General features: G+C 46.7%; 1 protein-coding gene across 1 annotated transcript in view; it reads right to left on the reverse strand.

Annotated features, from left to right (window-relative positions):
- Positions 1 to 23,795, reverse strand: part of agbl4 (AGBL carboxypeptidase 4) — a gene marked incomplete at both ends in the record, with an annotated part of 551,901 nt that overhangs the window by 8,172 nt on the left and 519,934 nt on the right. The window contains 2 exons of the mRNA XM_080831844.1: positions 6,932 to 7,094; positions 18,085 to 18,237. Of these exons, the coding sequence (XP_080687970.1) occupies positions 6,932 to 7,094; positions 18,085 to 18,237 (316 nt within the window). The remainder of the gene's footprint in view (positions 1 to 6,931; positions 7,095 to 18,084; positions 18,238 to 23,795) is intronic.

Below are 23,795 nucleotides of genomic sequence, written 5' to 3' on the forward strand. Positions count from 1 at the left end.
ATGAGAAGAAATCAGGAAAAAACTAAATTTCATAAAATCATGCCAAAAGTAAACTGGGAAACAATATCATATGCCGCTCCACAGTAAGGGCCGTGCATTTAATTGATCTGCGGGTTCATGATTTGCATAGCTGTCACTGTCCATCAACCGCCTGTCAATGCCAGTGGAGCTTGAAATGTTCAATTAGGAGGTTTTGGATTCTAGCATGCACTCTTGACATACTTATTTTCGAGCACGCACTTTGAGAATGTCAATAGCATGCTGTTGTCAGATCTCCTAGGGGCCGGGGAGAACTGTCAGCCCATCCAGATGGCATAATGCAGTGATTGATGTCGGAGCAGCAGGAACCGTGGAGCTGTCCGGTTCCACATCGTGCTCGTGCAGTATCAATTTATATGTGCAGGACGTCTCCGCCACGGCACAACACTCTCAGCCAAGCGGCACCAAAACGAAGGGCCCTGACAACGAGCGTCGGCGTTTGATTGAGTGAGACTTTTACAGCAGGGCCCGGGGATAATAGGTCTGTGAGTAGACATTTGCAGCTGAGAGAGAGGACAGGGGAAGGGATGGCACAGAGCCGTAACATGGACCTGTCTCTCGGCTTCTCGTGCTTCTGGAGCCTCTGAGAAGCGCAAAACCTGTTCGCTTGTCAAGCCTGGAAAAAGGGCAGCAAGGCTCCACAGTCTCCCCGTCCAGTCATGTGACAGCCATCTCAGCTATCGCGGCCCAATCAGAGTCCGTGGTGACCTTCGCTGGAGGTCATCGTGGCGAGAAAAGTAACAGACAAGAAAAGTTTCAAGTACAGAAAATGAGGCCCTCACATTGTAGTGCACCTCTGAAAAGACGTTGAAAGTCATGGAGAAGCTTGCTCCCTCTCCCTTTCCCTCTCCCTCTCCCTCTCCCTCTCCCTCTCCTTATCCCTCTCCCTCTCTCCCTCTATCTCTCTCTCTCTCTCTAAGTCAGAAGCGTCAAGCTGGGTTTTGAACCGGCTCCCAGACTTGTTCGGCCCCTCTCCTGCTCTCACCTTTAAAGATGCTCTGGCTGTGAAACGCACACACAGCCTGCCCATGAAGAAGGAACTGACAGGAAACAGTCTAACCTCCAAAAGAACATTGGGGCTTCAGACAGAGGACGTTAGTTTGCCATGGGTGAGGCCAGTGGAAGACACAGAGAGAAGAATGCCAAAAGGTGGACCCATGGTGGAAATGCAAAAAGACACTTGAAACAGACAAGCTGTCTGTCCAACTGAGAAAGGGTCTGGTCAGTTACCATGTGACCAAAAGGTTCCTGGAGTTGTCCCTAAATACTGGGCTTTTACTCTAGTTCTGTGTTTTCATTTTCTCCCGAATCTACATGCACCAAAGGTCACCTACAGACAGTGAACAAAAACACGAGACAAAAGTGACAAACGTCGCTACTACCCATCATAGCTCTCATGGAGAACCTGTAACAGACACATAAATAACCGAGAACCTGCTGGCCATAGATTAGAACTAGCTTCCATTTCTAGCCTTAGTGGTATATGCTAACAGAAGAACAACAAAAAACACTGAACATGAGAAACTCAGCATGGCGTGCATAGTGACTTCTCACACATTCGTGTTCAATTACCTGTGGTGATAAATCATTTAAAAAGATGTGTTTGTCCCACTGCTTGGGCCATCTGAAATTCACAGCATGCCAATCAGCTCTAATTAAACTTGCATAGGTGGGTAGAAGATAGGAGGTAGGAGACACAGGCTTGGTACCATCCCTACTACTGTTAAAGACTACTCTGACCTCTACGGAGAGAGAGAAAGTAAGAACAGAGAGAAAGAGAGAGAGAGGTGGGAGATAAAGAGCAAGCAAGAGAGAGAGAGAGAGGAGGGGTGGAGGCGGGGTTAAGGGACGTTAATTTCGGTCCAGGTAATTATTTATTTGGTGTGATTTTTGCTTTCTCTGTGGAATGGGGCGGCAGACGTAAAGGTCTTTGTTGATGATTTGCACGCTCGATTGAGCACTCGCCACTGGAGCGTTTAAAACCGAACAGGAAAAAAGACTACACACCAAAGTGACACGGCTGATTCCTCTCACCTGTCTGACCCCAATCTTTGCTCTACACGAAGTCCCCGCTGCCCTCTCTGCACGCCGGCCCACATCCACCCCTCGCCCCCCCAACACCCCCCCACTCTCTCAGGGCTGGGCCTCGCTAGCCTGCAGGGCCTGTTTGTGTCTGACCTTCAGCTGGGGTACATTCATCTCCCACCCCCCGCACCCCCGCACGCTCTTCGGCCCCTCCACCCCCCCCAAACACCCACCCACCTACGCTCTGGACCCCCTTCGCCACCTCACCCTGTAGTGTAATAACTATTAAAATGCTGTGCCATTTAGTTTAATACCCTGCCTCATCCATCTTCTGCCCTGCCACAGGCTCCGAGCCGAGGAGGAGGAGCGGGCGATAAACAGACAGACACACACACACACACACACACACACACACACACACACAAGCACAAAGGACCGCTGTGACAGGCGCCTCCTCCCGGCTCAGCACACCCTGCTCCTGTGCTCTATAGGGCTGAGAGGCGCAGTGAAGGGAGGGAAAGGAGGCCATTATGTGTTTGCTTGGGGTGCATGATGTTAACCCGAGGGGCATTCACACTGCCTAGACACAGCCTGCTTTAGCCTTTAGTCTGTACAGGAGAAGTGTAGCTTTGATTTACATACAGCACATGCACAGAAGGCGCTCTCACACACACACACACACACACACAGACACACAAACACGCACGCACACACACACACACACACACACACACACACACACGCAGACACACATACACGCACACGCACACGCATGATATTCCAAGTCTAGATAGACAAATTAACTTGATTCACTGTTTCACTGTTATGTTAAAAATGAAAAGATGAGCAAGTTTGTTAACATTTTACCGAAGGTACTGACTGCTAAAACACGATAGGTTCTTTCTATATGTTACACAGCATTAATGAAAATAGCTTTGGTCAGAAAATCCAGGCATGGGGTTAACCTGCAGTAAATGACTCATCGAATCAAAGGCCTGTTTTCTGCCTCCAAGCCTAAAGGGCACCAGAATGCCGTTCCGGATCATTCCAGCCCTGTGTTACACCTGGTTATGACCCTTTCCTCAGTGCAATAAATTGCTTTCTTTTCTTTCGTTATTTAATCTCTCTCTGTTGCCAAAGCACTAATAATAATAACAATATAATAATAACAATAGTAAAAATAAGAATTGGTAATGCAGGAACAGATAAATTATGTAAATACCAAGTAAAACGAATAGATACATAAAAAAGTAGTCATTACAATTCATTAATTATAATAATTACATAAAGAATAATAATAATAATAAAAAAAAAAAAAAAAACATATACAGTAATAGATAAGAATAGATAAAAAACAAACAAACAAAAAAACTATGAGTTCAGGCCTATGTTTATAGGTGATATGGCCTGCTCACGGAGGATGTGGCAGGACTGCACATATTCAGAAGCCAAAAAGATACATGTCTCAATTTCCCCCAGGAGGAATGGCAGTTTCTGTTGGTTATCTAGGTTCATGAAACCAGGGTGGATGTTTTCAAATTGGTTGAAATATGCATTTCTTATATTTTGGTACTTTGCACATTCCGTAAGAAAATGAGGCTCATTTTCGACAGCGTTCATATTACAGTGGACGCATAGTCTCCCTTCTGGAGCCACCCAGCATTGTCTGTGCCGCCCCTTCTCCACTGCGAGACTATGGTCGCTGAGCCTGTATTTTGTCAAAATAATTCTTTGTTTATAATTTTTGATTTGGGTAAGGTATGGTGCCAATTTGTATTCCTTTTTTAATGTTCTATAAACATTTAATTTGCTGGACTCTTTAATTTGGTTCTTCCAGCATTTCATATAATATTCTGTATTGCTTTCTTTTAAGTTTCTAAGCCTAGAGGCAATGCTAATGTCTTTCGTGCTGAGCCCATGTTTTTGAACAAGGTAGTTGTAGGGGTCTCTCTCTGGGTGTTCATCCCTCAGTTGGGCAGCAGTGTGGTGGTGCCTGTCTGGCTTGCATGTTTGAAGATGGTTCCAGAATTTAGCTGCTCTCTTTTGAGTGTCAAGAAGGAGTGGGTATCTTCCCAACTCTGCTCTACATGCTATGTTGGGGGAACTTCTGTTTACACCTAATATGTTTTCATATGGAATACTTCGGGGGGGCTTTTGTCCCATGAGTCGAATTTATTTTTAAATTTGGTTCCCCAAACTTCACTTCCATACAGCAGTATAGGTTTAAGTATTGTATCGAAGAGTTTCAGCCAGAGTTTTATGGGGGGGTTATATTTTAGTAGGGATTTCCTGAGCATGTAATAGGTTTTTCTTGCCTTTTCCGTTAGATCAGTTATTGCTCCATCAAAAAGTCCAGTTGAAGATATCATTAGTCCTAAGTAACAATATTTTTTAACTTGTTCCAGTTTTTCTTCGCCTATTGTGAAGCTGTAATTATTATTGTGTTTTGAGTGTCTTTTTTGGAATACAATGATTTTTGATTTATCCAGGTTAATTGGAAGGGCCCATGTAAGACTGTATTCGTTTACAATATTTAGACTTTCCTGAAGCGCCTCTGCACTAGGGGAGAGTAGTAGGAGATCGTCGGCAAAAAGCAGGCATTTAATTTCTTTGTGTAAAAGTTTAAGACCTTGGGATGAAGATCTTTCAATTGTTGTGGCCAAACCATTTATATATATATTGAATAAGGTTGGACTTAAGCAACAGCCTTGTCGAACTCCTTTTGTCTGCTCAAAATAATCTGTTAGTCCGTTGTGAATTTTTACACAGCATTTATTGTCTTTATACATATCTTTGATGATGTCATACGTTTTGCCCCCAATTCCACTATCAATTAACTTCAACATAAGTCCGTCATGCCATACTGAGTCGAAAGCTTTGCTAAAGTCAATGAAGCAGCCAAATATTTTACCTTTTTTAACATTTTGTACGTCTCTCTCTCTCTCTCTCTCTCTCTCTCTCTCTCTCTCTCTCTCTCTCTCTCTCTCTCTCTCTCTCAGCAGACTCTCCAGGCTGCAGAGTTATTGTACACGGCCAGAGCTCATTACACAAAACCAAGATGGCCTTGGACCTGACACTTCTTGAGAGGACACGGTTATGAGGAAAAGAAAAGATCAGATCATTCTTGGAGTTACAGTGTTACCTCCCTGTTTACATACAACAAATGCACTTACTTTCATACTTACAAACTTACAGAACCTCCAGCTATCTTTGGTCAATTTTCTTGTAAAGAAAAACATGACACAAAATGTGCCAGTATCATGAATACCATGCCAATAACTGAATTTACATGATGAACTGGTATAGATCAAGTTTGACTTTGACTTGCCAGAGGAGACAGATTGTTAACAGGGAGCTGCATCGATATAGAAATCCCAGCAGCTGCAGCCTCCGACAGGTTCCCACCACTAGAGGGCACTGATGCTACACCTATCTCACAGCGCTGACCAGAGACACGGAAAGAGAGACAGAGACAGAAGGAGAGGGAAACCTTTTTGTCCACTCTTTGCTCACTTCCATCTTTAATTAAGGGTGGGAACAAAAGGAAAAGTTTGCCAGAGCCCCAATGAGGGGATTTGTGTGAGTGTGTGTGCGTGATTTCTTTTTTTTCTGCTGTGTAGGGAAAACAGAGAAATGTTAACACTGCATCCTACGCTACACCAGGGCGCAAATGAGTATGTGCTTAAGAGAGCGGCCATCTTTTCAAATTAGCCCCCTACCTCTTCAAAAGAATGACAGGAAGCAACAAAAAAAACCCACATAAAAAGCCAGGCCCATCTTCAACAGGCAGGGAAATCAATGGCCCCTTACCCCCTCTCAACCCCTCTCAAAAGTGCAGTCTAGAGCTCAGGTGGCCTGGGCGCTCCCGTCTTGATCCCAGCGTGCCAGAGACACCCCTGCCAGCCCAACACTCAGCCCCCCCCCAGTAATGATTTCCCTCAGTAATTAAGGAATCGATGCGGGTGCCTCCCCTCTCTACAGATGAAGGGGTAGCTCGTGGGTGAGGAGTGGGGGGGGTGGAGGGAGCATCAGTCACAATGGACTGACACTATGCCCCCCTCCCAGGCCACCCTCCACCCCCCCAGCTCCGGCCCTCATTACCCAGGCCTCACAGAGCCTGCATTTCCTCTCGTCTCCTCGTGTCGCCTCACGTTGCCGTGTCGACAGACGCGGCCGCACAGATCATTCCAGAGCAGCAGACAGCTGCACACTGGGTGCTTTTGTCTCGTCCCAGAGCACGCATTGATTCCGAGGGAACGCGGCGTCTTTGTTCCACCGTGCCGTATCCCGCGAACGAGACACATTTGGATTCAGTCTGTGGGTTGCTATGCACGGACTGAATGAGAACTCTGAATGTGGTGGCGGAAAAAAAAAAAAGGAATAATAAAGAAAAACAAGGTATGTGACTCTGTGTCGCACAGACTCATCAGATGGTTGTCTATGTGTGTGTGTGTGTGTGTGTTTCCTGAGCTGTGGGCAGCATGGGGGATTTAGACTTGAGGGCTAAGGGCCTAGGATGCTTCCGGATGTTTCAGCGTGAACACATTTGCCCAGCGCGTGCCTGACAGTGAGGCATCACAAGTGTAATACTGCCTGCCAATGGCCCAGCGACTGCTTTCTATAAGAAAGGGGTGTATCAATGAATCTGTGTATCAGTACAGACAGCTGAAAAAGAAGTGTGTGTTTCTCAGGTGACCGACTTCAACTTGTTGGCACTCTATTGCATCTCAGACCACATCTTTACACACACGCACGCCACACGCCGCACGCCGCACACACCCACACACACACACACACACCCACACCCACACACACACCCCCCCCCCCCCACACACACACACACACACACACAGGTATGAAAGGATACATGTCTCCTCTGTGTAGGGCGTTGGTGAGGCGCTTGCTGCCGTCATGTAGCTGTAGAAGGAGACCTCCAGGGTGTAGCAGTAGGAGGTGTCGTCCAGCAAGCCCCCCAGGAACCGCCTGCCCGTGCCGGCCTTCACCACATCCTTGTTGAAGGACGTGCTGGACTACAGACGAGTACACCACACGCAGATGAGTAACACACATGGATGACAATTCGCTCCCTCTCTTTACATTACTATCCAATAGTTCTTTTCTTCCACCTTTACTTTACTCTTTGGTCACACTTAATACGGCATAGCACTCACTGACTGTCATACACGACTGAAAACAAAAGGTTAAGATTGCTCCTTTCCTCTATCCAAAGTCTTTGGTCATCTTTTATTTCACGTAGCCCTTGTTAAAGTGTATAATTAAGAGTAACCTATTGCAGAGCAAAGAGTATAACATACAGCCGCGGAAAAAATTAAGAGACCACTTCAAAATTATCAGTTTCTCTGGTTTTACTATTTATTGGTATGTGTAAAAGTAAAATGTACATTTTTGTTTTATTCTATAACCTACTGACAACATTCCTACCAAATTTCAAATAAAAATATTGTCATTTAGATCATTTATTTGCAGAAAAATGACAATTGGTCAAAATAGCAAAAAAGATGCAGTGTCTTCAGATCTCGAATAATGCAAAGAAAATAAGCTCATATTCATTTTTTAACTACACAATACTAATGCTTTAACTTAAGAAGAGTTCAGAAATCAATATTTGGTGGAATAACCTTGATTTAAAATCACAACTTTCATGTGTCTTGGCATGCTCTCCACCAGTCTTTCACATTGCCGTTGGGTGACTTTATGCTACTCCTGGCGCAAGAATTCAAGCAGCTCGGCTTCTTTTCATGGCTTGTGACCATCCATCTTCCTCTTGATCACATTTCAGAGTTTTTTTTATGGGATTCAGGTCTCGAAATTGGGCTGGCCATGACAGGGTCCTGATCTGGTGATACTCCATCCACACCTTTACTGGCCTGGCTGTGTGGCATGGAGAATTGCCCTGCTGGAAAAAACACTTCTCAGAGTTGAGGAACATTGTCAGAGCAAAAGGAAGCAAGTTTTTCTTCCGGGACAACGTTGTACTTTGCCTGGCTGAGGTTTGTAAAAGACCATAAGGATTGAACCAAAGCGGACTGGAGGGTCTCCTAGTTCGTCTTCTCTGATGAGTCCAATTTCACAGTAGGTGCAAGACTCTGTGGCTTGTAGGCCTCTCCAGGTCTCCGTCTAACCATCAGACGACCATGTGTTGGGCAAAGCTGAAAATTGGACTCATCAGAGAAGACGAACTAGGAGACCCTCCAGTCTGCTTTGGTTCAACCCTTATGGTCTTTTACAAACCTCAGCCAGGCAAAGTACAATGTTGTCCCAGAAGAAAAACTTGCTTCCTTTTGCTCTGACAATGTTCCCCAACTCTGAGAAGTGTTTTTTCCAGCAGGGTAATGCTCCATGCCACACAGCCAGGCCAGTAAAGGTGTGGATGGAGTACCACCAGATCAGGGCCCTGTCATGGCCAGCCCAATTTCGAGACCTGAATCCCATAAAAAACCTCTGAAATGTGATCAAGAGGAAGATGGATGGTCACAAGCCATGAAAAGAAGCCGAGCTGCTTGAATTCTTGCGCCAGGAGTAGCATAAAGTCACCAAACGGCAATGTGAAAGACTGGTGGAGAGCATGCCAAGACACATGAAAGTTGTGATTTTAAATCAAGGTTATTCCACCAAATATTGATTTCTGAACTCTTCCTAAGTTAAAGCATTAGTATTGTGTAGCTTAAAAATGAATATGAGCTTGTTTTCTTTGCATTATTCGAGATCTGAAGACACTGCATCTTTTTTGCTATTTTGACCAATTGTCATTTTTCTGCAAATAAATGATCTAAATGACAATATTTGTATTTGAAATTTGGTAGGAATGTTGCCAGTAGGTTATAGAATAAAACAAAAATGTACATTTTACTTTAACACATACCAATAAATAGTAAAACCAGAGAAACTGATAATTTTGAAGTGGTCTCTTAATTTTTTCCGCGGCTGTATATGTAACTAGGGTTAAGCTTAGGGGCACAGTTGTGTAATTGTGTAAACTTAACAGTGCAAACAGTGCAATTACAGTAAATCATATTTTCTATGTTACAGTGTGCGTGCTCAAATGGCTAGGAGGGATGCAAATAGGCACGTAGCCATGTACCGGACAGTTTGCAGAGAACAGACCTCACATGTGTTGGGATGAACACGGAATTCATGGCACAACACACAGGATGAGACATAACCTCACCACAGAACACACTGTGCAAAAACAGTTAAGGCAAAAATACATGTATATTAAAAAAAAAACACAGTTTTAATACGGTATAGCACCTCTAGGCTGTCTGCTATAACATGGACACCAGGGACGTGCACAGGAGGAGGCTAAGGTTGCTCGGGCAACTGGCCGTTTGCCCTCCTCGACTGAAGTTGCCCCTCCGAAGGAAATATATGTATATTTTAAATAGTATTACGGCTGCAGAACTTAATGTATGCCTAGATAAAACAATCACGAAATATGCGTCCAGGGACGGGGGCGTAGCAGCGGCGGTAAGTGAGAGTTTAAAATGATAAAGGCAAAATATGCGTCCAGGGGACAGGGGCGTGGCAGTGGCGGTGACAAAAATTAACGTGTTGCCCCTTTATTCCACGGCAGAGCAATTGCCCTTCAAAATTCCTGTACACGTCCCTGATGGACACTGTGGGAGCACATCGTGTCCCCCCAGCCAAACCTCCCAACCCCCACCCACCACTGTCTGCATGTGTGTGTGTGTTTGAGTGTCTGTGTTTGTGTGTTTGAGTGCATGTGTATGTATGTCAGCGCTTGTGAGTGTGTGTGTGTGTGTATGTGTGTGCACTAGTGCCTATGTATGTTTGTGTGTGCGTGTGTGTGTATGTGTGTGTGTTTGTGTGTGTGTATGTGTGTATATGTGTGTGTGTGTGTGTGAGAGAGAGAGAGAGTGGAGAGGGGCTCTAGGCCTCACCATCTCTTGGCTGCTGTAGGTGAGGCCTTGGACTAAAGAGGTGACTGATATGATCCCAGGCTGAGGGACCTGAGGGACCGAGGCAAGAGAGAGAGAGAGAGAGAGAGAGAGAGAGATAGAAGAAGAGAGATAGAAGGAGAGAGAGGGAAAGAGGGGAAGAGAGAGGGGGGCACTAAAGTCACGGTGTACTAACATGTCAGCGGCTGTTTCAGGCCTAATTTTGTGGCAATGTGCTAAGAACATGACATGGTACGTACGAACAGACCACACATGGCTAACACAAAGTTCTCTTTGCTGCAGGAGTGCAGAATGACAAGCAAGACATGTGATTTTTGCATATGTTCATGGAAGTAGAATTACTGTCCTGTAGTATCTCTCTGTTTGATGAAACCTTATTAGCATGTACATCTATTTACTTATTGCTAATTTTTTGATTCATTTTAACGTCAGTCTGTTGTTCCATCATTCCATTGAATTGTGCCCGTGATTGAATGGTAACGTTCCGTTGCAGCTGCCGCAAATTACAGTTAGAGGTCGTGGCATGCTTTGATTAAGCGATCAGCAGCAGGTTTAGTAAATTCAGCCTTAAATGAAAAGACACAGCATGTGGTTTCTGTGGACCACGCCACTATTTACACTGCCCTCTCTCACGTATGTACACCTGCCCTTTAGAGAGAGAGAAAGACAGAAGCGGAGAAAGAGAGAGTGAGGAGAGAGAAAGAGAAAGAGAGAGAGAGAGAGAAAAAGAGAGAAGTGGTGAGATATACCTAAGGACAGAAAGTAAAAGAGAAGAGAAGATAAATAGAGAGAGAGAGAGAGAGAGAGAGAGAAAGAGAGCGAGAGCGAGAGAGAGAGAAAGAGAGCGAGAGAGAGCGAGAGACAGAGAGAGCGAGAGAGAGAGAGCGAGAGAGAGAGAGCGAGATAGAGAGAGAGCGCGGGCTGCAGGAGGTGTTCTTTCAGATGTGCCGCCACAGTGGGTGTCGGCAGCGGGTGACTGCTGAACGGTTAGAATGGGAGGCTGCTGTACCACTAGCCCCGCTCCCACCTCCTGCTACCCTCCTGCCACCCTGTCAGCAGGCACGCAGTCCAGCAGGACCTCTGGATATCAGCATACACACACAGAAACTCTCTCACTCACACCTAACCACTGCAAACACACTCCAGCACACAACCTGTCCCTCATACACACTCCACACACACACACACGTAAGTATATACACATAACCACACTGTCTTACTCACAGACACACACTTTCACATAAATGCACATGCACATGCACATGCACATACACATAAACACAGACACGCACACACACACACACACAGACAGAGGAGAATGGAGGGAGGGAGAGAGGCAGAGGCACATAAATAACCTGTGAACAATGTGTGACATTTTTTTCTTTTTCTTCAGCTACATGAAAGGTACAATGATTTGGAGTTGCTGAAAAGGCAATTTTCTGTGCGCTGCTGAAGGCAGTGTTGAGAGAGAGAGAGAGAGCAGTGAATGGGCCACTGCGCAGAAAAGGTTATTCTGCTGGCCATACAGAACTGGCTATGGGCTGCCAAATGTCACCTGGCTCTGTGGAGAGAAGGTCAGGGCTAGGCGATGGCCCACAGATGGAAAACAGAAGTGATACACCTGTGTACCGCCACTGCCACCGACACCACGGGGGCCGCAGTCAAGTTAGCCGCCACATAATGGCTGAGCAACATAACACAACGCCCTTCAAAGCACAAGCTGTCTTTCCCTCCCTCCCTCCCTCCGTCCCTCTCTCCCTCCCGCCGCCACAGATGTGAGCAGGATGGTGTGTGAAATAAGAGCTTTCTGCTCCAGGCCTTTGGAGGGCTTCTCGTGTGGAGTGTGTCTGAGAACAGGGGAGTGTGAGGAGATTTCTGCGTGAGGTGTTTGAGTGGAGCTGAAGTAGACCTCTCTTTTCCTGGTGCCATTGATTAGTCCAATCCACCTAGCACGTGCGGACCAGCGCGCTGAAACAAGTGGACTCTCTCCCAAACGTGGCGTTCGAGGGGGGGGGGGGGTCTGAGGGGAGGGGAGGGCTGTCTGAGAGGAGAACTCTGTCAGGGGTTTGGAGATGTCTGTAGTCCTTTGGCAGACAGGCTCATCCAAAACACCTCACAAGTGTGTGTGTGTGTGTGTGTGTGTGTGTGTGTGTGTGTGTGTGTGTGATAGAGACAGAGAGGACTCAGTAAAACATCGGAAAACACCGTGTCTCGTAAGCCTTAAGCTATCAATCACCCCCACAATGAAATATCACAGTTGCGACAAACTTCTTGGCATTGTGGTGCGCCCAAAACGCAAGCTATAAACGTAGCCATCCTAATGTAACCAAAATATACCTCTGCTGATATGCCTAACCTTCGTTCTATTTAGAATTTGTCTTAGCACTATGCAGGAATAAAATAGCATCTACAGTGTCAGGATTCAGGCGAGAGCGCCTGGCTTTTATAACGCGCCCTGCTGCACTGAAGGAGCGCTCACTCGCAGCACTTGTTGCTGGAAGGCATAGAATTCGTTTTGCAAGGTGCTGTAGTCGTGGGAACGACTGGCCTGGTTTCTCCCAAAAGGAAAGTAGATTTTCCTCTGCTGATCACGCGTCTATATGGAAGTTTGTAGAGAGAATGCGAGGGAGTAAAATGCTCCGCTGTTTTAATAAAACCCACGTTACTCACATACTGGTTAACACTGTTTGTTACAGCACATAAACGTTTGTCGCTACATCCAAACTGCGTCACCGTTGTCCCTCCCTGTATCTGCTCCAGCCGCACCATTTTACTTGCAATGTGAATCATTTAATTTAAATATGCTTATTGCCATTTGTTGCACCTTAATCATTTTCTACAAACATGATATGCTATGTATGGTGTAGTAGACTGAGACTCTATTCACTACTGCACAAAAACTAGACACGTTTGCAAAACTAGACGTTTGCAATGAAGTAGGTAAAACAACTTTCGCCAATATCTCCGTAAGGGAGATGGGTTGTGTGCTCAAATTTCCTGGGATCAAAGAAGACGTTAGTATTCATGTGCAAACTAAAAATCACGTCTCAGGATTGCTGCGCATGCAAGTTATTTCGGGTGTCTCAACTGTAACTAATACCACTGTCATATAATTGAGTTCAGTAAAAGACGGAGCAAACACAGTTTTCTACCGTTGTTGAAACACATCCACGCGTAGACTCGTTTTCTTTCCATCTGGGAGTGGTTATTCAAAGAAAATATTAAGAACTATATGCTGATAGAAAGAAGGGAACTTTAAGCCACTACACTGCCTGTGCACGATGCGGATCCACGTTGATGTTGTTAGTAAACAAACCAGGTGGGAGCACATCTCCGTGGTCTTTGCGCATGCCCGAGGCAATGTAAACGGTTCACATTTTGCACATGTAAACACGTAACGACAAGAGCCGTTTCCCTTGAAAATGTTCACACCTACACGCGAATACGATACGATAAACTGTTCTGATCACATTGGCACATGTATTAGGGCCTAGTGATTTAGGGATGGGACAACCTTGTTGTTGATCTCTCCCCTCTCTCTCTCTCTTCTCGTCCCCCCCCTAGCTGCCATGGCTGGCTGACCCTGTCCGCTGTGTTTTCAGCACTGCAGGCTTCCCTGTCTGTGTCTGTGTCTGTGTGTGTGTGTGTGTGTGTGTGTGTGTGTGTGTTTGTGCGTGTGTGCGTGTGTGCGCGTGTGCGCGTGTGCGCGTGTGTGCGTGTGTGTGTGTGTGTGTGCGCGCGCGTGTGTGTGTGTGTGTGGCAGGCTGACCCTGTACGTTGTGCTTTCAGCACTGAAGGCTCCCCACTCGGCTGTCCAGGCTGTGCCTGTGCACAAATCAAAAGGTTACTCTACAGGCTGAAATGGCAGATGCTGACCCAGCCTCTCCAGCAAACACACACTAGACATGGACCACACTGAACTTTTTACTGCAAATACCAATAACGTTGAGCTGGCTGTTTCGATGCACATGAAACACATACATACCCACACACACACACACACACACACACGCGCGCGCACACACGCGTACGCACACACGCACGCACACACGTACACACACACAGACATAAAAGGAACCAATGAATCAGTAGGTAGTAGGCTAGCTGAAAGATCAATAAGAAAAGACTGGAGTAGCAAGCATGCCGCATCCAGCATTGATCAGATCAGCAATCTACAAGTAGCCAAAGTCATTAACAATAAAAACGTGTTTGCACAGTACCAAGACGCGGTCTAACTGACATCACATACTCTATAGAATTGGAGGCCAATTGGCCTGGAGACTTTGTGTGTTTGATTAAAGGTTGTTTTATTACCGTGAATGTTACATCACTCTGGAGTAAAATGCTTTATGGCAAAGACACTAGGTAGTGCTGACAACACAGGCAATCTTCATCAGCTCCAGCACTGTTTGAACACAGAGCAGTTTGTGTTAACTGAGTGAATTGAATTGAATTGAAAGTCTTTAATGTCCCCAAGGGGCAATTTGATCTTCAACACATAGCCAGCACATATAAGAGGACACATAAAACATGAAGTAATAAATAGTTAAGAACATAAATACACATATAGAACCACCATGCTACAGTACACTGTACTTAAAAAGATAAGTGCTGTAACATGGGCAGGGATAGAAGATGACCTATCGTTTGTTGAGAAGCCCAATAGCTGATGGTATGAAAGATCGCAGGTATCTGTTAGACCTGGTATCTTTTCGGTAGGTATACCTCCTCCCTGATGGTAGGAGGCAAAACTGTAGTGGCTGAGTGATGTTAGCCAAAATGGCCATTGCCCTTTGTGTGGCTCTGGCCTCATACACATGCCCAATGCTGTTGAGGTCAGTGCCAATTATTTTCTGACATATCTTGACAGTCTTACCCAGCCTATTTTTGTTGGTCACACTCAGATTGCCAAACCAACAGATCATAGCAAAGGTTAAAATTGACTCAATAAAAGATAGATACAAAGTTTTTAGAAGTGAGCTGTTAACATTGAACACTTTCAACTTTCTTAAAAAGAACAGTCTCTGATTGGCCTTTTTACATATATAGTCTGTGTTGGTATCAAAGTTCAGTCTATCATCCAGAATGGTGCCCAAGTACTTATATTGGCCTACCACCTCCAACGCTGTGCCATCAATCTGAGTTGGAATGATGGTGGGGGGATTACGGCGAAAGTCTATACACATCTCTTTGGTTTTGGAGATGTTGAGAGGTAAATAAGAGTCCTTGCACCATGAAATAAAATTGTCCAGAACTGGGCCATGGCCGGCCTCTTGGTCTTGCAGAAGGCTAATAATCACAGAATCATCAGCATATTTGATAATATGCCTTGATTCAAACATACTCTGACAGTCATTGGTGTAGAGCACAAACAGAAGTGGTGACAAAACGCATCCCTGAGGTGACCCTGTAGAACACATGAGGACCTCAGATAAGGTGTTATTTATGCGGGTTCTCTGTGACCTCAACGTTAGGAAGTCAACCAGCCAGCATATGGTACCAGAGTCAATATCAGGGAATTGTAATAGTCTCTGAGCAAGAATATGGGGCTGCATACAGTTGAAGGCTGATGAAAAATCAACGAAACACAGGCGTGCGTGTGTCTTCTTACCCCCTAAGTGACCAGAAACAAAGTCCAGCAGTGTTGCTGTAGCGTCCTCAACCCCCTTATTTGGTAGATATGCAAATTGGAGTGGATCAATTCTGTCCTGAGTCATGGCAAGTAAGCTCCTCTTCACAATACGCTCAAAACCTTTCATCACCAGAGAGGTCAGGGCCACAGGGCGGTAGTCATTCAGCGCCTTTGGAGAGGGAACTTTTGCCACTGGGACCACTACTGATTCCTTCCATACCCCTGGAACTTTCCTTTGTGATAGTGGGAGTTGAAAAATATATGTGAAAATACTGCTGAAAAACAGAGCACAGTCCTTAAGCAATCGTCCACTGATGTGGTCAGGCCCCTGGCTTTTCCTTATGTTCGTCCGCTCAAGAGTCTTCCAGACGTCATATTCGTATCAGAATCTAACTTCCCTCAGACTCTGATCTAAATTCGGCCAGATCATCCTTAAAATCCTGAGAGTCAAGTCTTAAGTAAAACTGATTCAACTCCTCCACCAAGACAGTGTCTGGTTTATCAGATGCAGCCACCCCTTTTTTCTTATTACTCATTCCCACTAGTGCTGTAGCGATGCGTCGATGATGTCGACGCGTCGATTTCAAAATTACGTCAACGCCATATTTTTACGTCGACGCTTCGCCACATACACGTGGTTGACCCAAACAGAAACAAACATTGCGCAAGGACTGAGAGAGCAGAAACCCAGGGAATTGCTTGGCGCCATTAGTTGATATTGGCGATCTAACGTAGTGAATCATGATACATACTATAAGCTGACCAACACCATGACTTAGCTCTCTGTGCCGTTTGTTCATGCTTAGTTGCCGTGTTCTGCAGCCGTAAGTTAACGTTAACTAAACTGACACACTAGTAGCTAGCTAACGTTAACTACTAGCAACCAAGCACGAACAAACTGCACGGAGAGCTATAGTTTGCTAGCACCACCGAAGTGCGCAGAGCTCAAGCTACACAACACACTGAACAAACGTTAAATTAATGTAACCAACGTTACTTATTGTCCCCTTCACGAGAGACAATGGGGTGCGTTTCTATCTCCATTCTCAAACGCACCCTATTGTCTCGTATTTAACGTTTGTTCAGTGTGTTGTGTAGCTTGAGCTCTGCGCACTTCGGTGGTGCTAGCTAACTATCTTCTTAGCTCTCCGTGCAGTTTGTTCGTGCTTGGTTGCTAGTAGTTACGTTAGCTAGCTACTATAGCGGCAGCGGCTAGACAGCTGTGTCAGTTTGGTAAACGTTAACTTACGGCTGCAGAACACGCCAACCAAGCACCAACAAACGGCACAGAGAGCTAACTCATGCTGTGGTCATTTACGAGTCAAACACATAACATTAGACTAACGTTGGCCAGCTTGTAGTATGAATCATGATTCACCACCACGTTAGATCGCCAATGTCAACTAATGCAGCCAAGCAATGTCCAGGACAGGGCTGCACATAAGGTGGTGCGCAGTGCTCATCAATGAATGAATGTTTTTATAAGCACTGAAAACATTTAAATTAATGAGCACCACATCCAAATGTGATAGGGCTCATTTGAGTACCAAACATTTTTACTGTGAACTCTAGATAAACATGAAATGCATTGTTGGACTTTTGCTGTGCAAAACGGTGCTCATTAAAGTATATTATTAAGATTTTTTGGGGTATTTATTTGAGATACATTATGGTTTTAATCGAGCAACAGAAAAATAATCGTTAGACTAATCGTCCAATTAGTCGTTAGATTAGTCGACTATTCGATAAAATAATCGCCAGATTAATCGTTTTGAAAATAATCGTTTACCCCCAGCCCTAATTCCCACCATAGTCTTATCCCTTTCCAAGCACAATAAGCATTTCCGTTCTTCAGTTGATCTTCCACCTTGTTCTTAAACTGGGTTTTGGCCAATTTTATTTCCCTTTTCACCATCCTTTGAGTATCTTTTTTTTGGTGTATGTGGTTCTGTTGAAAAGCTATTTTTTTCTTATTAAGAACCTGCTTAAGTGATCTACTCACACAGGGTTTATTATTGGGGTATAATGTGATCGTCTTTGTAGGGATAATCATTTGCTCACAAAATTTGATACAGCATGACACAGTAAAAGTCAGTTCGTCTAGATCTGTGCATTTGTCTTTAAAAACATCCCAATTGGTACTATGGAAGCAGCCATTTAACTCTTTAATGGCGCTATTTGTCCGTACAGGGACCTCTTTACGCTCAACTTTTCCTCTCTCAAGGGCTGATTTATAGATCGGGGCCAAAAAGACACAACCATGGTCAGAAGGTCCAAGGGGTGACATCGCGTATGATTTATAGGCATCTTTAACAGTACCGTAGCACATGTCTAAGATTTTGCCATGCCTGGTAGGACAGCTTACATACTGATAAAAGTGGCTGAGGTGCACTATCTGAATTCATCAGGAGAGGTGCAGAGGGGGTTTCAGCCCGGAGGTGAACTTACGAAGGAGAAGTCGGGCGCGTTGTGGCAGAGCAGGCGAGGGAACACGGCCTGCCGGTGGACGCGCTCCTCCTCCTCAAACACGTTCCCGTACATGAAGCCGTTCATCATGGTGGAGTGAGCGTGCACGTCTATGTAGAACTCCAGACTCACTTTCTGCAAATACACACACACATACAGACAAACACACACACACACACACACACACACACACAGACAAACAAAGAATCAGTCATACATAACTAGCTGAAGACCTCAAAGTGACATTATTCTGTCATACTTTGAATGATTAAAGAAATTGCCTAAATTGGCGATTCTTGTATTCCTAAACCAAATGTTTTTTAATTTGAAGTGAAGCAAAGGATTTACACACATCAGTGGTTGTCAAACTTTACATGGTTTCACAATGGTTTCACAATGAAAAAAAAGCATCCAGCAAACAAGCCTTCACAGGCCCTGTATGGGTCCCCTTAGGGCGCTGGCACAAGGGCCCTTTGAGGTCTGCCCTCGCAGGGCTGAGCTTTTGCTCATTGGCAAAGTGCTGGCCCCTCATTGCTGGCCCTGCGTGGGCAGCCCTAACATAGCCCACAGGAGCCAGTGACAGTGACACACTCTGAATTTAATCTCTGCATTTTACCCATCCAGGGTAGTGACACACACACACTCTGAATTTGATCTCTGTATTTTACCCATCCAGGATAGTGACACACACACACACTCTGAATTTAATTTGTTGGGGATTGAACCGGTGACCGTACGCTTTCCAGCCCAACACCCTAACCAGTAATCCACGTGAGCTTTGTCAAACCAAACTCAGAGGTAGAAAGGCAGCCCTCAAAGGGCCCTGTGTGGGCAGCCCTCAAAGGGCCCTTGTGCCACTTTTAAGGGGGCCCATACAGGGCCTCTGGAGGCTTGCTTGCTGTGGGCTATGTTAGGGCTGCCCACACAGGGCCAGCACTGAGGGGCCTGCATTTTGCCAATGAGCAAAAGCTTAGGGGTCCTGTGTGGGCAGCCCTCAAAGGGCCCTTGTGCCACTTTTAAGGGGTCCCATACAGGGCCTCTGGAGGCTTGCTTGCTGTGGGCTATGTAAGGGCTTCCCACGCAGGGCCATCACTGAGGGGCCAGCATGTTGCCAATGAGCAAAAGCTCAGGGGCCCTGCGTGGGCAGCCCTCAAAGGGCCCTTGTGCCAGCCCTAAGGGGGCCCATACAGGGCCTGTGGAGGCTTGCTTGCTGTGGGCCTAGTGAGGGCTCCTGTGGGCTACGTTAGGGCTGCCCACGCAGGGCCAGCACTGAGGGGCCTGCACCTGGCCAATGAGCAAAAGCTCAGGGGTCCTGCGTGGGCAACCCTCAAAGCGCCCTTGTGCCAGCCCTAAGGTGGCCCATATGTGGCAGCCCGCACAGGCCCAGCATGGGTTTTCTGGGCAGCTTAGACTCTAGAATCTTTTGTTGGGCTATCCAGTGACAGCCCGCAGTGAACCCAAAGCTGCGGGCCCCACACCGGGCCTGTGTAGGATTGGTGTGGGCTGGCCCTAGCCCACAGTGCCCACACCTGGCCTGTGTAGGATTGGTGTGGGCTGCCCACAGTGCCCACAGCCTGCCTGCATGGGTCCCGTGGAGGCTTGCTTGCTGGGCAGTGTTTCTACATTTGAACAGTTAAACATCTTCAATTTCATTTCATCAATCAGTTTAACTTAAACATTTCGATCAATTAAACTTTTTTTGGATCAAATACAGTTTTATGATGAAATGGCTAGTATTGTTCCATTCTTTGGATCGGTTCATGTTAGGTGCATGTCTGTACCAATCAGGCTAGCTATAGGCTAAACTGTAGGGACTGGCCATACAACACAAGTATTAAGTAGGCTATAAACTCATCACCAAATAGTTCCAGGCTACTGTGCTGAAAGAGCACTGCCATACTTCTTTTGACCACTAGTTGGACCACTAAAACTCCTTCTGTTTTCTCACCCTGAACCTGAGTCCCCTTGCCTTACCTTAAATCCACGCACCCCCCCCCGTCCTTTGGGAACCACTGACGTACAGCATGACATGACATGACGTACAGCAATGAATGCAGGAGCCCAGTCCTGCTGCTGACCGTGAAACAGTTCCATACATACTAGTTTTTGGTCATCTTTCACCACATGCTTGTTTAGTGAGGCAGCTTCCAGTCTATTGGTCAACCTATGTGAGTATCTACAGCACCATCCATGAACATGTGCTTGGTGTCATAAAAAGAGCATTATCTGTCATGTAGGAAGACTGATACATGACATCTACGCCATTTTAGGAATGGGAATACTGCCGCAAGCGTCGCCACACAGCCCTGCTCACACTGACAGATGTTCTCCCTGACGTATGGATGTGGAGGGGCTATATTTAGGTTTCCCATGTGCAAACGTTCCCAAGCAGAAAAACACACCATTAGAATTGCTCAGTCAAGAATGCAACTAATTGGCCGATGAAACGTTTGAAATCATCAAGGCATCGTCAATCATTTCCCAACATCAAATCACAAATCAGGAACTGAGCAGAGCAGAAAGAGGACCCAGTGAAATTCGTGAGATTGACAGAGAAACACGCGAGAAACAAAACGGCACACACAGACATGACAGAAGTGTTGGAGTAGAGTAGGGCTTTGCGTGTATAATTGACCACGGACAAACAGCCGACACTAATACGGCCTGACTGGCATTCACATGATTGCATGAACTGCCTGCTTGAGTTATTGTTGCTGTATGTTTACATGCTAGCCATGCAAACGATCCAGTGGCAGATAATGAGACAGGGATGGGGAGATGCTTCTGTGTGTGTGTGTGTGTGTGCATGCATGCGTGCGTGCGTGCGTGCGTGCGTGCGTGCATGCGGGTGTGTGTGTGTGTGTGTGTGTGTGTAGGAGCAGCTGAGGGATGGCAAGTGATTGTCACCTCAAAGGAGGCCTTCAGGAACACCGAAACAATGACAGAGAGAGAGTGGAGGAGCTGGCAGACGTCCTAGCGAGAGTGTGTGCACGGCTGTGTGTGTGTGTGTTTGTGTGTGTGGTCATGTGTGTGGATAAGTGGGTTATGTGTGTGTGTGTGTGTGTGTGTGTGTGTGTGTGTGGTCATGTGTGTGGATTTGTGAGTTATGTGTGTGTGTGTGGAGTGTGTGTGTGTGTGTGTGTGTGTGTGTTTGTGTGTGTGTGTGTGTGTGAGGGGGTGGTAAAGAAGACAAAGGGAGAGGCAGAAAGGGATCCAGTGTGGGCCTAACAGGAGGGAACCCCCTGTGGAAGTCACACACAGACTGAGGCAGAGGAGGAGGAGGAGGAGGAGGAAGAGGAGGTGGAAGAAGAGGAAGAGGAGGAGGTGGAGGAGGAGGAGGAGGAGGAAGAAGAGGGAAACCCCTTTAGATCAGACACACTACCAGCAGTGGCAGTAGAAGCATTCCCCGCACCAGTCCTCTCCCATCCTCGGCTACACACACACACACCCACACACACACACACATCTGTGGTATACACACATACGTCTCAGCCACCACCTGGCCAAGCATCACAGACATTCTGTTCACTCATTCACAGGCGCACGCGCCCGCACACACACACACACACACACACACACAGACACACAGACACACAGACACACACACACACACACACACACGCACGCACACACGCACGCACACACGCAATCTCATCTTGTCTCACAGAAGGTGAGGCCTGCTTTAGTGTGTGTGTGGTAAAAGAGGGCCACTTCAGAGCAGTGTGTGATGCCACGCGGTGTCGTCTCCCTCACCAGGGCATCAAGAGGAGCATTCTGTTAGTCGTTTACAGGAGCCACTCTTGCTCTCTCGCTCCTCTCCTTCTTTTCTCACATCTGTTCTTCCACAGCGTTGGACCTCTCTTTATCTCTTTCTCCTCTCCACTCCTCTCCTCCCTCTATCACTTGGTCATTATGCATTCTGCAGCTCACCTCAGGTTCTGGGGGTGGTGAGGCACAGGGAGGGATGAGGAGGCAGAGAGAGAGATAAGAGGAAGAGAGAGGGAGAGAGAGGGAGGGAGACATGAAGAAGAGAGAAAGTAAGTGTAGGAGAGAGGAAGAGCAAGACAAGGAGAGTGGAAGAGAGAAAGAGAGAGAGGCAAAGCGACAGAAGTAAAGAGAGAGGGAGGAAGAGAGTGGGAGAAAGAGGCGAGAGAGAGGTAGTGAAAGATAGAGGGAGAGAGAGATTGGGAGAAAGAGGCGAGAGAGAGGGAGTGAAAGATAGAGGGAGAGACAGTGGGAGAGTGAGGTAAAGACAGAGGGAAAGAAAGAGAAAAGGCGACAAAAGAGACAGAGGAAGAGAGAGAGACTGAGGGAGTAAGGGAGAGAAGAAGGAGAGGGAGAGACTGAGGGAGTGAGGAAGGGAGAGAGAGAGAGGGAGAGAGGGAGTGGCGGGAGAGAGGGAGTGAGGGAGAGAGACTAAGGGAGAGAGGGAGTGAGGGAGTGAGGAAAGGAGAGACAGAGGGAGAGAGGGAGAGAGGGAGTGGTGGGGCAAGGCGGTGCTTGAAATTCTGCTCACAGCCAAAGCAATTTCCTGGTGAGCGCGCCGCTGTCAGCTCCTCTGATGGCTGCCTGTGAAATATTGTGGCGGGGAGTGGGCCGGCAGCAGGCAGGGGCAGCCTGACGGATGGAACCCAAGAGGAAGAGGGGGGGGGGGGGGGGGGGGGGGACAACAGAGCAGAGAGAGGGAGAGAGAAGGAGCGAGAGAGAGGGAGAGAGAGAGAATAAGCGAGAGAGGGAGAGAGAGAGAGGGGGAGAGAGAGAGAGAGGGAGAGAGAGGGGGAGAGAAAGAGGAGAGAAAGAAGGAATGAGAGATAGAGGGAGAGGAAGAGAGGGAGAGAAAGAAAGAAAGAAAGAAAGAGAGAAAGAGAGAAAGAGAAAGGAAAAGTGTATTCTCTGCCACCATTAGAGCAGCTTCATCAGGCACTTGTAGTAGTTCCCAGGCATCTGTGCATGGTTAAAAAACACAAAAAAACTGTTCCAAAAGGATGCTCTCTAACCAGCTCACACTCAAGCCAACAAAAGGAGCTCATGGTTGGAGTCTGTTCAGATGTCCTCCAGCCTCTCTCTCTCTCTCTCCGTAACGGTTAAATGTGCTGAGGGGGGGGGGCAGGTAAGAGTTGAATGTGCACCCAGGCTTGGCCAGGTCTGGTCAGAGCCGCTGTTAACAAAGTCATTAAGAATTGAAATGAAATGTTCGGCAAGTGTTGCATCACTTCAGCAGTTCTGCTTCACCGGGTTCTCCGCGGAACAACCGAGAAGGGTTTACGCTGCGTGGCTCCAGATTATCGCCGGGTATATTCTCCCCCGACGCGGCCTCTTCTCCTCGCCGGGCCAAGGACGGCGAAGGTCCCTCTGTACCATCAGCCGACGGGCCGGTCGCCTTACGTGTCAACAGACAGACAGACAGACAGGCCGGCGGACCGCTCCACTTTAATACGCTGTCAATCATGGCTGGACAACATTTGAGCCACCTAACAGTGATTGATTGTTCAATTAGAGTCTGCTGTTGGCCTTGGATTGTTCATTTGAAATTGTAATGAAGCAATTATGGTCAATTAAGAAATTAAGGAAAACGAAAATAGCAGATAATTTGAGCGGAGGAGCCCGTCATATCAAAACATGTCTGCCCCAAGGCTTTGTTTATATCCAGAGCCACCAGACACCCCCCCACCCCCCCAGCTCTGGGACTTCGA

Source organism: Sprattus sprattus (assembly GCF_963457725.1).
Source record: "Sprattus sprattus genome assembly, chromosome: 2".
Taxonomy (NCBI): domain Eukaryota; kingdom Metazoa; phylum Chordata; class Actinopteri; order Clupeiformes; family Clupeidae; genus Sprattus; species Sprattus sprattus.